The 19266-nt window shown below is 42.9% G+C and overlaps 1 protein-coding gene across 1 annotated transcript; it reads left to right on the top strand.

The window, feature by feature from the left end:
- Positions 1 to 272: 272 nt before the first annotated feature.
- LOC101485034 (vomeronasal type-2 receptor 1-like) lies at positions 273 to 18595 on the top strand. Its single transcript, XM_076892042.1, has 8 exons — positions 273 to 555; positions 665 to 954; positions 1074 to 1372; positions 8986 to 9191; positions 9337 to 9558; positions 9644 to 9767; positions 9859 to 10072; positions 18550 to 18595. The coding sequence occupies exons 1-8, from the start codon at positions 295 to 297 to the stop codon at positions 18593 to 18595; spliced, it is 1662 nt and encodes a 553-aa protein (XP_076748157.1). The 5' UTR covers positions 273 to 294.
- Positions 18596 to 19266: the final 671 nt, after the last annotated feature.

Below are 19266 nucleotides of genomic sequence, written 5' to 3'. Positions count from 1 at the left end.
TATAGTGTTAAAAAATGTAAACAATGGTCTTTTATTCTTTATAAAAAAAAATGTTGTATTTTAAAAAACAAATTATACAATATGTTAAATAACAGTTTTATAAAGGAAACACAGGAAAGGAATTATATTTAAAAGGAAATGAAAAGACTTTAATTTGTTTAAATTATCCTGTTGTTGAATTTTTCTTTATTTTATTTTTTAACATTTAACTTAAACTAAATCTACAGTGTATATTATAACAGTGACACAACTATTTGCAGTATTATCACCAGTGAACTGCAATCATCGCGTACAATGGTTTTTGCCATAGAAGAGATTAACAACAGCACAGAGCTGCTGCCCGGAATCAGGCTCGGGTATCAGATCTATGACTCATGTGCATCAGTGCCTGTAGCAGTGCATATGGCATTTCAGTTTCTAAATAGCTTCGACCCTGTGTTTTCCACGGATAACAATTGCTCACATTCTGGTATGGTGATGGCTGTTGTTGGTGGCTCGGGGTCTACGACATCCATCAGTTTGTCCCAAGTCATCAGTTCTTTTAACATTCCCCAGGTAAATGCCAATTTCCAATTTCTGTCAATTTTCGTATTTAAAATATGCTATGTGATATTTGTGTTTGCGGTATTTTCTGAGCTACACTGTTTTATTTCTTTTGGTTTAGGTGAGCCACTTTTCGACATGTGCATGCTTGTCTGACAAGCAGCAGTACCCAAGTTTTTTCAGAACAGTCCCCAGTGATCAGATTCAAGCTGAAGCACTAGCCAAGCTAGTGAAACACTTTGGCTGGACTTGGATAGGTGCTGTTCGGTCAGATTCGGATTATGGAAATAATGGCATGGCTTCATTTCTAAAAGCAGCACATAAAGAGGGGATCTGTGTGGAATACTCTGTATCTTTCTATCGGACAGACCCACAGAGCAGAATTCAGAGAGTGGCAGATGTTATCCGCAGGTTTCCTCATCAGAGATAATTATTGTGCATTGACTTGTTTAATTATTTGTAAAATAAATGTTTGATCATGTGAAGACATTTAAAAAACATTTTTCTAATGCATTACATTGTCTCTCCAGGTCTAAAGCTGTAGTTGTTGTGGCATTTGCATCTTTTGGAGACATGAAGATCCTGTTGAAGGAGCTCACATCACATGAGCCTTCCCCACCCCGCCAGTGGATAGGCAGTGAATCATGGGTAACCAACCCAGAATTAACGAGGTTCAGTTTCTGTGCTGGGGCCATTGGATTTGGGATTCCGAAGTCTATAATCCCAGGCCTCAGAGACTTCCTGCTGAAGCTGTCCCCCTCACAAGTGGCTTCTTCTCAAATACTTACTGAGTTCTGGGAGGATGCATTTAACTGCACACTGACCAAAAGTAAGACATTTTTCTTGGTTTAAATTATCTGATCAACTGCTGATGTCGGATGTAGCTTCATTGGTTGACCTATTTTAATTGAAAAGTTATTAATCATGACCAAGTGTGAGGAGAAAATACAGGTGTAACTTGAAAAATTTGAATATCATGAAAAAGTTCATCTATTTCAGTAATTCAACTTAAAAGGTGAACGTAATATAAGATTAGACTTACTGCATGCAAAGTGAAAAATTTCACACCTTTATTTGTTTTAAGTTTGATTATTATGACTTACACCTTATGAAAACCCAAAATTCAAAAGCTCAGAAAATTAGGATATGGTGAAAAGGTTCAATATTGTAGGCTCAAAGTGTTAATGTCTAATCAGCTAATTAATTCAAAACAGCTGCAAATGGTTCCTGAGCCTTTATCTCTCAGTCTGGTTCAGTAGGAATCCCATTTATGGGGAAGACTGCTGACCTACAGTTGTGCAGAAAATCATCATCCACACCCTTCATAAGGAGGGGAAAGCCTCAAAAAGTCATTACAAAAGAACTTGAATGTTCCCAAAGAGCTGTATCAAAACACATTAATAGAAAGTTATGTGTAAGGGAAAAGCATGGAAGAAAATGGTGCAGCATGGATGACCACAGCCTGGAGAGGATAGTTAGGAAAAAGGCCATTCAAAAGTGTTAGTTAGTTAGTAAGAGTTAGTGCATCAAGAGCCTGGACATGGGCTTCAAATGTCGTATTCCTCTTGTCAAGCTGCTCCTGAACAACAGATGTCAGAAGCGTCTTACCTGGGCTAAAGAAAAAAAAGAACTGGTCTATTGCTCAGTGGTCCCAAGACCTCTTTTCTGACGAGAGTACATTTTGCATCTGAGGTTGTGCTGAGGCTTTTATCTTTACACTGTTCCTGCAGCAGGGCCTCAAGGCTGGTCCAAAACTCTTCTCGCTCTCCTCCTTGCAAGACACTTTAAATCCTTAAAGTGTGGCCAAGCACAGTAGCTATCTTGGGCCACAGATGGTTGAGGGTAGCTACACGTTGTGAAGGTGGTTTTAAATTTCACCATGTAGTTTGAGTCATCATCGAAGACCTCCATGGTGTGATGCAGGTGGCAGAAAACAGATAAACCCCTGAACATGAGACATATGTCTCACCTCCAAGAAGCTCAGTCACACACCTGTAGTAGACAGTTCAAGAAAGTAAATATTAATCTACACAATAACTGTCAAATATCCGGTCTTTAAGTGATGACGTGATGAATCCTGCTTCCAGGCCCAAACTACCCTGCTTTTGTGTTTTTAACATTTTAATGCTTTGTATCTAGTTCTATTTATTCTCAAAAAGCCCCTAAAAACAGTCAGTGATCACTGTCGCCCTCTCTCGGTTTTTATTAACGCTAAAGCTCAGTTTTTAAAACTTTACAATGCAACTACAGCCCAGCCCATGCAGCAGTATATTAATGACTAACCTCGGATTGTGGATGAATTATCTCAGTTGTTCTCTTGACTTAAGTTTGGTCCGTTTACAGCATCCTGCCATGCGACTGCATTTGTCTCTAACCATTGAGAATCCTCACGGCAACCTTTATCGAGTGGAAAGAAGTTAGCGTTCATCCTCCACCTTCACTGTTTATATTATGCTAACATAGCTGTGTCGCTAGCGATCACTTAGCTCATTATTATATATCAGTTATATATCAGCTAGCCAAACTAAAGTAACCCTACAAATGCCACTGCAGTTTACTTTTCTGTCTTCATTTATGTCAGAAGTGATAGCAGAGCTGTACATCTTAATTTGTTTCAGAAATCTCTCAGTCAGGACAGGCTATATTATATTTAGATGGAAGCTAGCGAGCTAACTCCTTGTTAACTTCTAACTCCATTAAGTTTAATAAATTCCGTTTTCATGGATGCCTGGATGTTTAACTTAATTGCTACACCTGGTAGAGCAGCCACACTGATCTTTTTATTACAGATGAAAGAATTTAGACACTTTTTAGCTCTCGGTGATGCTGCAGTGATCATTTGGCTTATGGACATGCAGCGGAGTTTGGGCCCAGACAAGGCTAATAACGTCAGACTTAAAGAACGGATAGAGCTTTTTGAAGAAACAGTAACAAAAAGTTAAAAAATAGTTTGATTTACTTGCATGGCTCAAGGACAGTCGCCAGCTTTTGGAGTTAAAACGACTAGCTTGTGCTTTTGTTTGGCTGTAACCAAAGTCTTGTTTGCTCCTGGTGTAGTTCCTCCATATTAGCAGGGCTGTCCTTAAGGTGTCTAATTTTTCTTTCTTTTCAGTGTCATAAAGCTGTTGAATTTTACTTGAAATAGTCTTTTGGCAGAGCAGTCTGAAGTTGGATCACCTGACGCTAAGTGTAGTACATTTTCTAACCCCCTATCTTTTACCACTGATAGTGGTTTACAGTCCAGAGCAATCAATTTTGCGAGAGAATTTGTAAGTTTGTCCAATGTTGTCTTACTAATTTTGGTCCTTAAGTTAGTCATTTCATCAAGTATGGGCTGCCATCACCTTTTGTTGGTACTCAGACTGCTAGCAACATGTTTTGCATTTAGATGGTAACATGAAGTGCTTCGGTGTTATGTGTTGAGACAACACCAGTCTCTGCGATTCTTTTGGTCCTGGTAGTGATCACGTTTCCATGTTTTACACAATCCTTTTATTACCCATTATTCTTACAGATGCATCTGGAGATCAGCACACTGCATCCTATGCAGTCCTATTCTGAAGGGTGATCTAAAGAGTAACACAGCAGTTACAGTTATAACCTCTGGTCTCCTTCCCCCTACAGTAAACACGCCCACAATAGAAAAAAAAGTGGTACAGTTGCCAGAGGTGTTGACGCCCTGACCCCCATCTCCTTTTAAGGTAGTGTCCATTTGCCCTTTGTCTGCCCCTCACCCTCAGTAGCTTTTGCTTCCTGCCCTGGGGGTGGGTGTTGATTGTCCTCCTGCCCTGCACCTCAATTCTTTGTTCCCATTCCAGGCCTATTTCCTATTTTGTATACCCATTAACCGCCATAATGTAATATTACAAGAAATCCAAAACTATATTCCCTTTAACTCTGATGTATATTAAGGAATCTATTCAAACTCCTTTTTCACAGTTTGCACAAAACCACACTGTCATCAAGCCTTCAGTTGGGTAGTCTTTTGAAATTAAATTTGCCTTTCATCCATCCATTGCTAGGATCATTCCTAGCAATGCACTTTCTTCTGATTCTTTGTAGCTCTGATGTGTGCATCAGTGTAATCGATATACCAGGAAATTGTGCATTGACAAAAGTTAGCTTTTGCCTGGAATGCAAACTGCAATTAAATGTGTAATTTTTTTAGTACGTTGTTGTTTTTTTCAAATTAATTAATCGCAATTAACACGTTAATCAGAATCAGAATCAGAATACTTTATTCATCCCGAGGGAAATTAGGGTTACAGCAGGCAGCACGCTAATGGCGCATGCGCACTTACAAAGGAACCTTCTGACCAACTTTACACAAACATCACATTTGGCAGACATGTCAGAAAGGTAGGCTGATAGGAAAAAACAACGAAAATACACTACATGAGGTAAGAGGAGGAGAAAAAAAACCTCCACTCAGACTGAGCTCCTAGTGGGAGAACAGTTTGATAACAGAAAAAACACCTCAGCACAAAAGCACATGACTATCAATACACCATAGAAACACAAGACAAGCAACAGGGGCGGGTAAAGGGTAAGAGAGAGCCAGTGTAGACAGCGCATCCGGTCCTGCAGCATCTGTGCTGGTCCAGTTGACTGCTATCTTCCCCGGTAGGGCACAAGCATCGAAGGCGTTGGAAAGGGAGGGGGAATGAGTGAGTGCTTATCAGTGTAAGTGTGTGTGTGTGCGTGTCCATAGTTTAGCTGAGACAGTGTCCTTCGGCCTATCAGGCTAAGTAAACAGTCCTCCAGCCAATCCAGGTGTCCTTGCATGGGATGGGAAGAATAGCCGTAACACAGTTGTTATCAGGGAGTGATTGTTTGGCTCCAGCCTTGGGCCTGCAGCTGGTGCCGTGATGGGGATCCGCAATGTTTATGTTCGTTTTGTTAATTTCCATGCAAGCAGCCCAGGAGAATTTTTCAGGCTGCTCTTTAACACTCCGACACTGGCCTCTCGATCTCCCGTTGGAGAGTCACGAGCCTCCCCATGATGGTATCAAACTTCTGTTCCATGGTGTTATCGTTCTTTTGATTCTGAGACCTCACAACTGCAGTGATCCGTTCCGCGATGTTTTCCAACTGTCGCTCAAGGGTCTCATTTTGAGCAGGCCTCTCTCTGATGTTTCCCCTCATACGCTCAATGGTGTTGTTTTGAGCCTTCACAGCAGCTGCAAGCGTCTCCAAGGTGTTGACCATATTACGTTCGTTGTGAGAGGTTGCGCCTCGTTCCATTTCGATTCCAGCGGGCAGCCTTGGGGGGGTTTGAACAGCCGGTTCCGCTCTCTTATTTCTCCGATAAACCAGGGCTAAGCCAACTCCGATCAGCATGAACCCTGTTATCATGGTTCCGAATAGATAGATATCTTCAGCGTCCTCGATCGACAGTCCCGCCAGGCACATGATCCTCCAGTTCTGCCACCCGTCCATCGTGTATCCGGCAGGGAAAGTCGCTCCAGGGCACTCAGGCTCTCCCGAGCCCAGATTTCTCGTTGAGAAAAGGGTGTCAATAGCATTCAGAGACCAGCTGATCAAATCCATAATTCTCTTTTAGGTTTTAGAGAACGACAGTGGGAGGCTATTCCAGGGAAAGTAATGCACACAAGACAAGACAAGGACATAGAGGCAAATTCCGACTCCTAGTTTTTAAATAACCAATTCAAAGTACTTACAGAACAATCAGGTGTTCTGCATTAAATAAGATAACGTGCAAATTATTTTTGCTACTCCTAAAAATTTTTTCTGTCCACTCTAACATAAAGGAGAACATCACAAGCCTGATATCTGCAGGCCTGAAAGCAGGAGGTGTATCACCCCTCGTGTCTTCGACCAGCGTTTACATTGCAAGCTGCCTTTGGTGGCATTTTGGCAGCAACTGCAACATTTAGCAGTTGCCTCATTGTTCTGACACACAAAACAAAATGTTTGACTGCACGACACACTTACTACACACTCCTAACATGCTAATGTCTTGCATCTCAAAACTTGCTGCCTCTCGCTTTCTCGCTGCCGTTTTCCCCCTCTTCCTAAACAACCAAAGCCATTTTGCCATATCATCTTCTGAGTGGTCGACATGGCACATTTTTCCACCAACAGGAAAGAGGTGTTTTTTTTTCTTTTCTTTTTTCTTTTTTTGATCGCAAGAAGAGTCTGCTTCCAAGCGCTTTCCTTAGAAAACACCGTTTTTTTTTCTGCAGTAAACATAACAACAATATTCAGGAAAAAAAAAAAACATTGTGTGTATTTGTTATCGTAACTCTGGATTTACGTGGCCTATCAACACAATTTAAAAACTGGTACATACTTTGAAGTTCACACTTTTAAAACAAAAATTGGAGGCTCAGGGTTGACATAGCAGCTTGTTGCTGTGTCATCTTACATTGGTCATGTGTAGTTTGATTCATCACCAGATACCTCCATGATGATATAGAGCTTTTTGAATAAAGTAGTCATGAGGCGTTCTCGTGTAGTCATGATACGTTACCAGTGGGAGACCAAATACTGTTCCAATTCAACGTACGCATCAAGCCAAGATTGTGATTGCGGATGTGTTCTCGCTCCGCCTTTTTTATTGAGCATGCATTGGTGGTGACTTGTGTGTACTTGGTATAGCTAAATATCCCAGAATGCATTTCACTGAAAACCCAAACGCAGCAATGGCAGAGCGTGGCTAAAAACGTTTAAATATTACTCTTTCTGGGTCACAAAACAAACTTTTAATTTATTTTCAAGAGAGAATGTAGCTGTGTAAGCTTCGAATATCTGCTCGACTTATCAAGATATCAAATATTTCCAAACGTGCTCCGACGTTTTCAGAGATGCCTGTTACCCACCAGCTCCATAGCAGACCGGGAGGTCGAGGATCACTAGAGTTGGCAAGAACAATGGACTCCTGGCACATCGTTTTGACCCCCCCGCGGTGTTTCGCTACTCAGGTTAAATATGATATATAAATCTCTTAGATAACTTCGAAATGTTAATGTTTGGTTTATTTCAGTGTTTTATTTGTTCCTGAGTAAATCGGTTTAGCTGAGATTAGTGTTAAGCTTCATAACATATTAACCCTCTGGGGTCCAGGGTGTAATTGGCCGTTTTTGTCTACTTTTGATTTTACATCTATATCTTACCTTTAAAAACTGTTTGTCTTGCCTTGTTTGCTTTCATTATTTTCAGCACAACCTCAAATATCTGAAAATGGAGTTAATTTTTCATTTTGGCATACTATATTAGCACAATTGATCTAAACTCAGAAAAAAATTTCAACCGCCTACTGGTGTTGGCCAGAGGGCCAACACCAGTAGGCGGTAGGGTAAAGTGGCTATGGCGCGATGGCGCAATATGGCAGCCTCGCTTCTGTCAGTCTGCCCCAGGGCAGCTGTGGCTACAACCGTAGCTTGCCTCCACCACTGTGTGAATGCGAGAGTGAATGAATAGTGGCATTGTAAAGCGCTTTGGGTGCCTTGAAAAGCGCTATATAAATCCAATCCATTATTATTATTATTATTATTATAGGAGAACACCACAGGCCTAAACCCTGCAGTTCTGACAACAGTAGTTCTACCAGTCCTGTTTTCCATGTGGGGATAGCGTTTACACTGGAATCTGCCTTTGGTGGCTTTTTCTGGAGCAAATGTGACATTGACTAGTATAACTAACACACAAAACAGTGACTACACTACACACTAAATATAGCCTCCAAACACACTCAACGTCACTAATGTCTCACATATGAAAACACGCTCTCTCTTTGCTCGCCCGCTTTCTGTCACCAGTGTCACTCCTAAAACTTCCCCCTCTTCATACACAACAAAATACCACATGTTGCCATATCATCTTTTGATTGGTTGATATGGCACAATTTAACACCAATAGGAAATGGGTGTTGTTTCTTTTTTCACTTGCAAGCGGGGAGTGATTGCAGGCGCTGTCTGTAGAAAACAGTTTTTACTGTTTCTTCCCGCTGTAAACACCACTGTTTTGTTTAGAAAAAACAATAGTGTGTATTTGTTATCACAACTCTGGTTTTACGTAGCCATTTAAAAACTGGTATATAGTTTGAAGTCCGCACTTTAGACCCACATTGAAATGGAGACTCTGGGTCGCTGCATCTTGTTGCTGTGTCGTCTTAAATTGGTCATGTGATTTTGACGCACCGGCGCGTTCATCGACCCCAGAGGGTTAATCACAGTTAAATTAAGAGGGGACGGCAGTAAAAACTCCGGACCCGTGATATCATCAAGTGTGGTGTTCCAACTGTACAAATCGCGAGTCCGTGCTTGCATTCTCGTGTTCTTGGCAAGTCCGGACTTGCAGAGAACATGAGTACGGACTCGTGTACTTGAGAATTGAGAAAGGGCCATGATAAACTACTTTATTCTTCCTCAACCAATCAGAAGCACTCGTGTGATTGTTTGCCCTTTTTGTAATTTTTAGATGCCACTGCAAAGAAGAAAGTATGTGATGGAAATGAAGACATACAGAATCTGCAAAACCAGTCCACTGACAAATCACAGCTAAGAGTTACTAACATGGTGTACAAGGCCGTGTATGCAGTAGCACATGCCATCCATAATGCAGTGTGCCAGGAAATAAATGGCACTGCAAAGTGTGACAAGTTAACCAAGTTAGAGTCCAAACAGGTCAGAAGAAATAAATATGTTGATGCCAGTGTCTTTCATCAACTGCAATATGAGTTGATATGTAATATTAATATTTGTTATTGAAATATTGCATAATTATTTTTTTTCCTTTCCCCTCCCATTATACCTAATTTCGTCTTTTCAGATTTTAATTGAGCTGAAGAAAGTAAATTTTTCCCGAAATGGCTATGAAGTGTCATTTGATGCTAATGGGGATCCTGTGGCTATTTATGAACTGGCTAACTGGCAGAAAAGTGAAAACGGTGCGACTGAGATAGTGGCTGTAGGGCTGTACGATGCATCACGGCCCGTGGGCCAGGAATTCCAGATCGACAAAAACATTACCTGGATGGAGGGTAGCATGAAAGTAAGCATTCAAACTTTACTAAACAATGATTACAGCTGCATATTAAATATTTACATGTATTCTCCAACATTTATGTCTTTGACAGGTGCCAGTGTCAGTGTGCACGGACAGTTGTCCTCCAGGAACTCGTAAAGTGTTGCAGAAAGGAAAACCCATCTGCTGCTATGACTGTACAGCATGTCCTGAGGGGGAGATCAGTAATAGCACAGGTAAAGAGAAATGATTGCCATGCATTTAAAATGTTTCATTGTGTATATATGAAAATCAAGAAAATTTTGTATTTATGTGTTTTTTATCCAGATTCAACTGATTGTTTACCTTGTCAAAAAGAATTCTGGCCTAACGCAAAGAGAGACACTTGCATCCCTAAGCCTGTAGAGTATCTTTCCTTTCAAGACCTCCTAGGAATTATCCTGGCTACATTCTCAGTTCTTGGTGCCTGTCTGACCATCGTAATTGCAGCTGTATTCTTTTGTCACAGGAAAACTCCAATTGTCAGGGCCAACAACTCTGAGCTGAGCTTCCTGCTGCTCATCTCACTGACTCTGTGTTTCTTATGTTCATTAACTTTCATTGGAGCACCATCTGAGTGGTCCTGCATGCTGCGTCACACTGCATTTGGGATCACCTTTGTACTCTCTATCTCCTGTGTACTTGGGAAAACTATAGTGGTCTTAATGGCTTTTAAAGTGACAATTCCAGGTAGTAATGTGATGAAATGGTTTGGTCCTCCACAGCAAAGAATGACTGTTGTGTCTTTCACCTTTCTTCAAGTTTTAATATGTACTGTTTGGATAGTAGTGAGCCCTCCCTTTCCAATAAAAAATCTAACCACGTACAAGGAGAAAATCATATTGGAATGTGCATTAGGCTCTGCTGCTGGCTTCTGGGCTGTGCTTGGATACTTAGGCATACTTGCTGCCTTTTGCTTTGTTTTAGCAGTTTTAGCCCGCAAATTACCTGATAATTTCAATGAAGGCAAGTTTATCACCTTCAGTATGTTGATATTCTGTACTGTCTGGATCACATTTATCCCAGCATATGTCAGCTCCCCTGGGAAATTTACTGTAGTTGTGGAGATTTTTGCAATTCTGGCCTCCAGCTTTGGTCTAATAATGTGTATATTTGCTCCCAAGTGTTTTATCATATTGTTCAAGCCTGAGAAGAACACCAAAAAATATTTAATGAACAAAAATCAATCATAGTATATCAGAGCTTCTAGTACTTGCAATTATTGCAACATTAAGCTGGAATTGTACAAATTCAATGCAAAAAGAAAAGTTTTCAAATTTTTTTTAATTTCAAAAATCTCTTTATTTACAACTTTTTTCTGTTATTAATTAATGTTATTGTTATTTATTCATATTATTAAAATTTGGGCTATAATGGTTGTAATGATGTATATCAACTTGAAATGCTCCCAAAAATGGCACTACAGCATGTAAAAATATAATATAAGCTCTGGCAGACTTGGTTCTATGGTATGTCTTAAAGGGTTAAAAGCGTCAACATTAGCTCTTCTCTGACAGCATAGTGGGAGTTTCTAAAATTGACGGAGTCTTCATTAATCCCATGGAAACGTACACCTATCTGAAACAACCCTGATGTGTTACAAAACAATAATATGATAAACTTTCCAGAGTTGTAAAGGAATCACATGCTTAGAACATATATTAGAAGGAACAGAATTTATTCCATTTGACAGACTAGTTACACAATATGGGATCAACAAGAAAAGATTTTTAGAATATCAACAAATTAAGTCCATAGTAAAAAAGAAATTTAAACCCGGTCAGGTTGAACTACAAACACCATCAAGTGTGGCATAATTTCTTACTCTTAAAACCCCAAAATTACTCTCCAAACTGTACAGAATGCTTTCTAAAACAGATGAATCAATATCACTTCCTATTGCAAAATGGGAAGCGGATTTATTAGTTAACTTAGACCAAAACTTCTTGTCTCAGATATGCATACAAAGCTTTCATTTAATTAGAAATCCCAGTCTTCAATTAATTCAATACAAAATACTACTACTTTCTGGGGGTGCTACGTCACCAGGCTGCCCTGGCTGGGCCTTGGGTCCTGGTTGGTGTGTCGCCAGGGTTTTGGGTGGGTGGGTGTATGGGGGCTCAGCCCTGGCGCAGGGTGCCGCCAGTGCATCGAGCCACCTGAGGGGCTCTTCAACTGGTGGGGGAGGCTGTCACATCTTGCAGGAGGTCTCCTCTCTCCAGGAACTCACTCTGCTGGTGGGGGAGATATAGGAGAGGTGGAGGAAGAACTCAGCTTAGTGTCTATTGTCTTGTGTAGTCTGGAAGATGAGTGGATGACGGGGTGGGTGCAGTTTTCTCTGTGGTGGGGTTGGGTGGGCTTTCCCGGGCTCTGTGGGGCCAGGCGGCGCTGCTGAGGGGGCACTTGCCCCTCCCTTCCTTCCCTCCCCATCTCCAGCTGCTTCCTTCTTCCCGCTCCACAACAATCACCCACACATGCAGGGCCTTGGGGTAAAGGTGTGTCACAAGGGTGCAGGGGAGGCACCGCCCCTCTCCCCTTCTGGCTACCTGTGCCTCAATTTTATCCCACAACTTAGACATTCACATTACTCACACTCTCATAACACATACAGTGGGGCAAAAAAGTATTTAGTCAGCCACCGATTGTGCAAGTTCCCCCACCTAAAATGATGACAGAGGTCAGTAATTTGCACCAGAGGTACACTTCAACTGTGAGAGACAGAATGTGAAAAAAAAATCCATGAATTCACATGGTAGGATTTGTAAAGAATTTATTCGTAAATCAGGGTGGAAAATAAGTATTTGGTCAATAACAAAAATACAACTCAATACTTTGTAACATAACCTTTGTTAGCAATAACAAAGGTCAAACGTTTACTATAAGTCTTTACCAGGTTTGCACACACAGTAGCTGGTATTTTGGCCCATTCCTCCATGCAGATCTTCTTGAGAGCAGTGATGTTTTGGGGCTGTCGCCGAGCAACACAGACTTTCAATTCCCGCCACAGATTTTCTATGGGGTTGAGGTCTGGAGACTGGCTAGGCCACTCCAGGACTTTCAAATGCTTCTTACGGAGCCACTCCTTTGTTGCCCGGGCGGTGTGTTTTGGATCATTGTCATGTTGGAAGACCCAGCCTCGTTTCATCTTCAAAGTTCTCACTGATGGAAGGAGGTTTTGGCTCAAAATCTCACGATACATGGCCCCATTCATTCTGTCCTTAACACGGATCAGTCGTCCTGTCCCCTTGGCAGAAAAACAGCCCCATAGCATGATGTTTCCACCCCCATGCTTCACAGTAGGTAATAATAATAATAAATTTTATTCATGAGCGCCTTTCAAGTCACCCAAGGACACTTTACAATAGAATAAAACACTTAGTAAAACAATGGGAGAATAAGAACAATAAAATACAAGCACAAGATAAAATGAACAAACAGTGGACTCACAGTGAATATGCAGATTTGAACAGATGAGTTTTGAGTTGGGATTTAAACTGGGGGAGAGAACCAGTATTTCTTATTTCAGGGGACAGAGAGCTCCACAGCCTGGGAGCAGAACAGCTGAAAGCTCTGCTTCCCATGGTGGTGAGGCGGAAGGAAGGTACAGTAAGCTGGATAGAAGAAGAAGAACGACGTGAACGGGCAGAACAAGTGGTGGTTAACAGGTCAGAAAGGTAAGAAGGAGCGAGGTTATGAATGGCCTTGAAGGTGAGCAGAAGTTGTTTGAAAATTATCCGGAATTTCACAGGGAGCCAGTGAAGTTCCTGAAGAACAGGGGTGATGTGCTGGTAGGAGGGGGTTCTGGTGATAATGCGAGCAGCAGAGTTCTGAACCAGTTGAAGCTTATGGAGGGATTTTTGGGGGAGACCATGCAGAAGAGAATTGCAGTAGTCAATACGGGAGGTAACAAGACTGTGTACAAGAATGGACGTAGACTGGGTGGAAAGAGAAGGAAGCAATCTGTTAATGTTACGTAGATGGAAGTAGGCAGCAAGGTATGGTGTATGGTGTTCTTGGGATGCAACTCAGTATTCTTCTTCCTCCAAACACGACGAGTTGAGTTTATACCAAAAAGTTCTACTTTGGTTTCATCTGACCACATGACATTCTCCCAATCCTCTGCTGTATCATCCATGTGCTCTCTGGCAAACTTCAGACGGGCCTGGACATGCACTGGCTTCAGCAGCGGAACACGTCTGGCACTGCGGGATTTGATTCCCTGCCGTTGTAGTGTGTTACTGATGGTGACCTTTGTTACTTTGGTCCCAGCTCTCTGCAGGTCATTCACCAGGTCCCGTGTGGTTCTGGGATCTTTGCTCACCGTTCTCATGATCATTTTGACCCCACGGGATGAGATCTTGCGTGGAGCCCCAGATCGAGGGAGATTATCAGTGGTCTTGTATGTCTTCCATTTTCTGATGATTGCTCCCACAGTTGATTTTTTCACACCAAGCTGCTTGCCTATTGTAGATTCACTCTTCCCAGTCTGGTGCAGGTCTACAATACTTTTCCTGGTGTCCTTCGAAAGCTCTTTGGTCTTGGCCATGGCGGAGTTTGGAGTCTGACTGTTTGAGGCTGTGGACAGGTGTCTTTTATACAGATGATGAGTTCAAACAGGTGCCATTCATACAGGTAACGAGTGGGGGACAGAAAAGCTTCTTACAGAAGACGTTACAGGTCTGTGAGAGCCAGAGATTTTCCTTGTTTGAGGTGACCAAATACTTATTTTCCACCCTAATTTACGAATAAATTCTTTACAAATCCTACCATGTGGATTCATGGATTTTTTTTTCATATTCTGTCTCTCACAGTTGAAGTGTACCTCTGGTGCAAATTACTGACCTCTGTCATCATTTTAAGTGGGGGAACTTGCACAATCGGTGGCTGACTAAATACTTTTTTGCCCCACTGTACATATAGGACCTTGGTGGGCACGCTACATGGCATCCAGAACACCATCAGGGTGTATAGCCTGACCCCTGGCGCCGTTGCCCACCTCTCAATTTTACATACACGTATACATTGAGGGCTATCAGAAGGGGCTATGCGTTTATCTGCTGCTCACTGGCAGGTAGCTCCATGCACTCCTGTGTTTTAAATGCACCTTAGAAAACACATTCATCAACACTACATATGAGCAGGCGGAGGGAGGTTTGGAGTCTCTGTTGCCTGTTGGGACGGGGGGGGGCTGGGAGGAGGAGTTGGCCGTCCGATTGGGCTCTGGAATGTTGGGGCTCCCTGCTGCTGCGGAGTCGGGGCGGTCTGCTTCTCCCCACCCCAGGGAAAAGGGTAACACCACCTGGGTCTGGGTGCACTTTCCCCCTCCAGGGGCAAGGGTACCTAAACCTGGAATATAGAGTACGCTTGGGGAGTGTGATTGTGTGTACAGTGTCTATTTAGGTCTGCCTCCAAATTGGGTGAGTGCTGAGTAATTGCATATGAGAGCATGAGGGTGGGAATGGATGTTTGTCTCTGTGTGCGCCTCTATGTCTGTGTCTATATGTCAGGTCGGGTATCAGACGCCACCTCTCTAGGGACATCTCAGGCCCTCCAAGGTATGGAGGCCTATCTCCCCCCACCACTCCCCCTGCCAGTGGCAGACGCACTCAGACATCGGTGCATTGGTGGTTCTTTGTGTCCAGGGATGGGCATCCAGGTATGCACCGGCTCACTCCTGGTGGCTGCCTGACGTGGCCTGGAGCCTGGGGCTCTGTCAGCGGAGCTCACGGGCACATCACTGCAACCCCCCTGGGCTTCTGCTCCGCGGCTGCTGAGTGACCCCTCATCTGGGGCTCTCCTCAGCTCTTTCCGGGAGAGTGGCACGGTTGCCCCTCCATTGGTCTTCCTTGGTCTCTTGATCTCTGAGGGCCTCTGGATGTCTGGAGCCTGGATCTCCTTCATACCTGCTCCATGCCCTGGAGGACGGGGCTATGGCTCCCCACACCCTCTAGCAGATCATTACATGAAGGAACCTTTTAAATACAAGCGTGCTCATGCTCACAGGTGTACACACAGGTGCTCACACACACAAACTACACCCTTTTTGGCTCCTACCTCAAAGCACACTGTGCGCTGTCAATCCTACATGCTGCACAATAATATTCAATATTTAGTATTTACTGTTATATTCACATAGATCACTGCAATGATGTTGTTTATTATATTGCTCTTTTTGTTTGCTTGTTTTCTGTTTTTTCTTTCTCAACAGGTGATCCAGGTGATTGATATATGTATTTTCTGTCTGTTTGTTTTGTTGGTTTTTGTTTTTTGCCCTTTATCACCGTTCCTCTTCCCCGCTGTTTTTCTTTTCCTGAAAAGGCTGACAATCGCGGTGTTTTTAGCTCCTGCCGTTATCTTAATGGCCATTACACAGTACAAAACACAGCTCAAAACCGCCACGTATATGTGCACAAAACTGCAATGTAATGCTTTTAACGCTTACAAAACAATGAAGGATTACCTCTTAAATATCTTAACAGTGTACACATTGGAAATATATCAACTTTTAAACACTTTTACCTGAAAACAGGGGGAAAAGAATCACGAGAGTGATTATGACTTGCGTCTCTCATGCAGTAGTTTATTGCAGTGAGGAGAACGCGCGAAAGCCCCCTAGTGGAGAATAGAGACACTACTAATCGATCCCAGAAAAGGCTTTGTTAGATTTGTATTGTTGATTGTCATTTATGCTTAGAAATATTTACTTATATATGCTTAGAGTTTTGTAATTAGTTGTAGATTGGTAGAGGTTTTGATCCTTGATAGTCTGCAAACTTTGTGTGTATTAGACAGCACTTTGGGAGCATGAGAGGTCATACCGTGTCTTATTGTTTTATGGTAGGATTAACGTAGCTACGTCTGTTCTAGTCTAAGTGCTCTTTGTTTAGATGAACTGCAGGACTTCCTCACCGTGTTATCTAGGATGAACCATCTAGGGTGAGGGGGAGGCTACCCTCTTCCTGACCAAGGATGTTTGACCCTTTGATCAGCAACACACACACACACACACACACACACACACACACACATACACACACACACACAGGCAAGGTACTCTTTGTTTGTATGTAGACGTCATATGTTAATGAACCTATGCATATTCATGTAACCTCAATAAAAGGACAGTGTTACGGGAGGACGGACGAGAGCTACTGGGGTCAAGCGAAGGAACGGTGCCTGTCCGGTTCTCTCCCGTGCACGAGTACCATGAAGAAGTTTGCCTACTTGTGTCTTGCTTGCAGTGTAATTATATTGTCTTAACGTTCCAGCGAATAGGTTTATGCTACAAACCTATCATTAATTGGTCCTTCGAGCCGGAGCCCTGGAATCGCATTCACCGAGGGGAGGAGAGGCACGCTGAAAGACTGACGTCAGCCAGGAAGTTCCTGTGGATTCGCGGTCTGTCTTTTCTCCTCGATGAATGACGGTCGGCGGGATTCGGGCTGATATTACACTCTAAGCAATGCCAAGTAAGTTTAAAGAGGCCGACTCTATAACCGTGTCGTTGTGCAGTCTCCGCCACTGTGTGAGGCGTTGAGAAGAGCCCGACTCTATAACCGTGTGGTTGTGCAGTCTCCGCCACTGTGTGAGGCGTTGAGAAGAGCCCGACTCTATAACCGTGTGGTTGTGCAGTCTCCGCCACTGTGTGAGGCGTTGAGAAGTTCGCTACTTTGTGGAGCGATACCCGGGTTCCTTGCTACTTTGTGGAGCAAGAGGTTCCTCGCTACTTTGTGTGGCGAGAGGTGAGTTCTCCGCCACTTTGTGGGGCATTGAGAGGTTCCGCGGGGTCCAGACTGTGCTGGACGATAGGCCTATTTTGTGTTGTTTTTGTTGTCGTCGTTGTTGTTGTTGTGTGGGTGTGTGCGGAGCAGAACACGTGGTCTGTGACACTGACTGTTGTTGTTATCATGGGTTTCTACGCAACCAAGAGTGAGTTGGAGGGAGACAGACGTTTGTGCTGGACTTTGCTCCTGGCAGCACAAAGTATTTATGTAAAAAAGAGAGAGAGCGACGGCTCCACAGCTGCGCGGGTTCACGCGAGCGCGGTCACGCGGACCTGAGCCGTGCGGTTAATCGCAGGCTTATAAATGGAAGAGATTCAAATGTTAGAAGTTTTCAGAAAACACACCAGCCTTGGAGAGCTGTGGAGAAGGTCAGCCCACATCAGCAGCACTTAAGATATGCTCTGGTGAATGGCTTTCCCCCCACCCCTTGCTGACACAATGTTTATTCTTTAGCTTGCCCTGATCGACAGCAGCCTGTGTGCCAGACCATAGATTTAATTGAGGTGGATAGTTGTTAAAAGTAATCTACATTAAGCTTGTGGTTGCTTAAATTCAGTACAATGACATGTGAGGTGAAGTGATATAGGTAAATATTTAAACTAATGAAGTGCATAGAGGCACTTGACCTGTGTGAAAGACTGTCGTCTTGTTATGAACCATTGTTGAGATATGGAGCACACCTGTGAAAATAACTAATATGCTGAACCCTGTATGAAACATCTAAAAGTACATGATGGAGGAGCTGTGTTGAATATGAAAGTGTAAGACTTTGCCGCTGTGGGCAGAGCAACTACTGTGTGATGTTGCGTTGCAGTTTTTTTTCTGAGCTGATGAGCAAGCTACACGTTATCAGATCAAGAGCTGTCTGGGAACTACTCAAAGAGGGGGAAACAGGGAGTGTGCAGCGTTTCCGTGAGCAGTTTTCCTGCATCTTGACTTGTGTGTAGAGTGTTCATAACATCAGCATCATGTTTTTGATTATTTGTTTGTTGGGTTGAAAAATAGTTAAATAAACTGGTGATCATATTTACGGATCACCATGGCACATATCATCAGCCATGTGATTTATTTTTGCAGATGACAAAGTGAGTGTGAATGTGTCTGACGTCACAGTGTTTTTGTGCGCTGTGTAAAAGTAATTGCCTTTGATCGTGAGTGAGAGCGGTGATTCTGCAGATCACCAGCTATTGTAAAGAAGAAGAAAAAAAAAGGGTGAAAAAGAGAATGAACTTGTATTGTAGATGAAAAAGAAAAATCATAGGAAAAAGGTTTTGTGTTGATCAGCCAAAAACATCTACAATTTCATTTTCTGCTTTTAAGAAAAGACTGTTCACAAAAACACAGAGAGAGAGAGAGATGTGTGTTGATTAAGCAGTGATGATAATAATGAAATGTCTTAGTTTGTCACTTTCAGGTGAAAAGCAGACCTGAATCAATTTTCCACATGCAGCGGTCGGAAGAAAGTTATAGTTTAACATCATTGGAAACATGCAGGCCAAGTTTCTGGCTGACTTATTTACAGTGCCATGTGTTTCTCAACCTCACAAGCGAGCTCACTCCTCCCTGAAGATAAGGAATGCAGCTCCATGATAAAGAGACAGCAGCAAGTCCTGAGCACAAAAAGTCCCAGCAAAGCAGCAGCAATGTGGATAAACAGCAGCAGCAGAAGAAAGCAAACCCATCTTCCTGTCTGATTGGATGAATTCCACGGAGGGGCGAGCAAGATGGCGGTGGCAGCATGTTGAAATGCTCAAAAAGGACTGAGTGACTCGGGCAAGCCACATGCAGCTAGCATGCTGGCTAGCGACATGAAAGAAATGGACCCTTCATGATGCGTTCAACGTGCCAGCGCTGTGGTGGGAAAGGCTCCATCATAAACACGCCCTGCACTGAGGTTCAGGCCAAGAAGAAG

This window comes from Maylandia zebra, linkage group LG14 (assembly GCF_041146795.1).
Source record: "Maylandia zebra isolate NMK-2024a linkage group LG14, Mzebra_GT3a, whole genome shotgun sequence".
NCBI lineage: Eukaryota > Metazoa > Chordata > Actinopteri > Cichliformes > Cichlidae > Maylandia > Maylandia zebra.
Note: the sequence above shows the minus strand (reverse complement) of the source record. Positions and strands in the feature narration are given on the sequence as shown.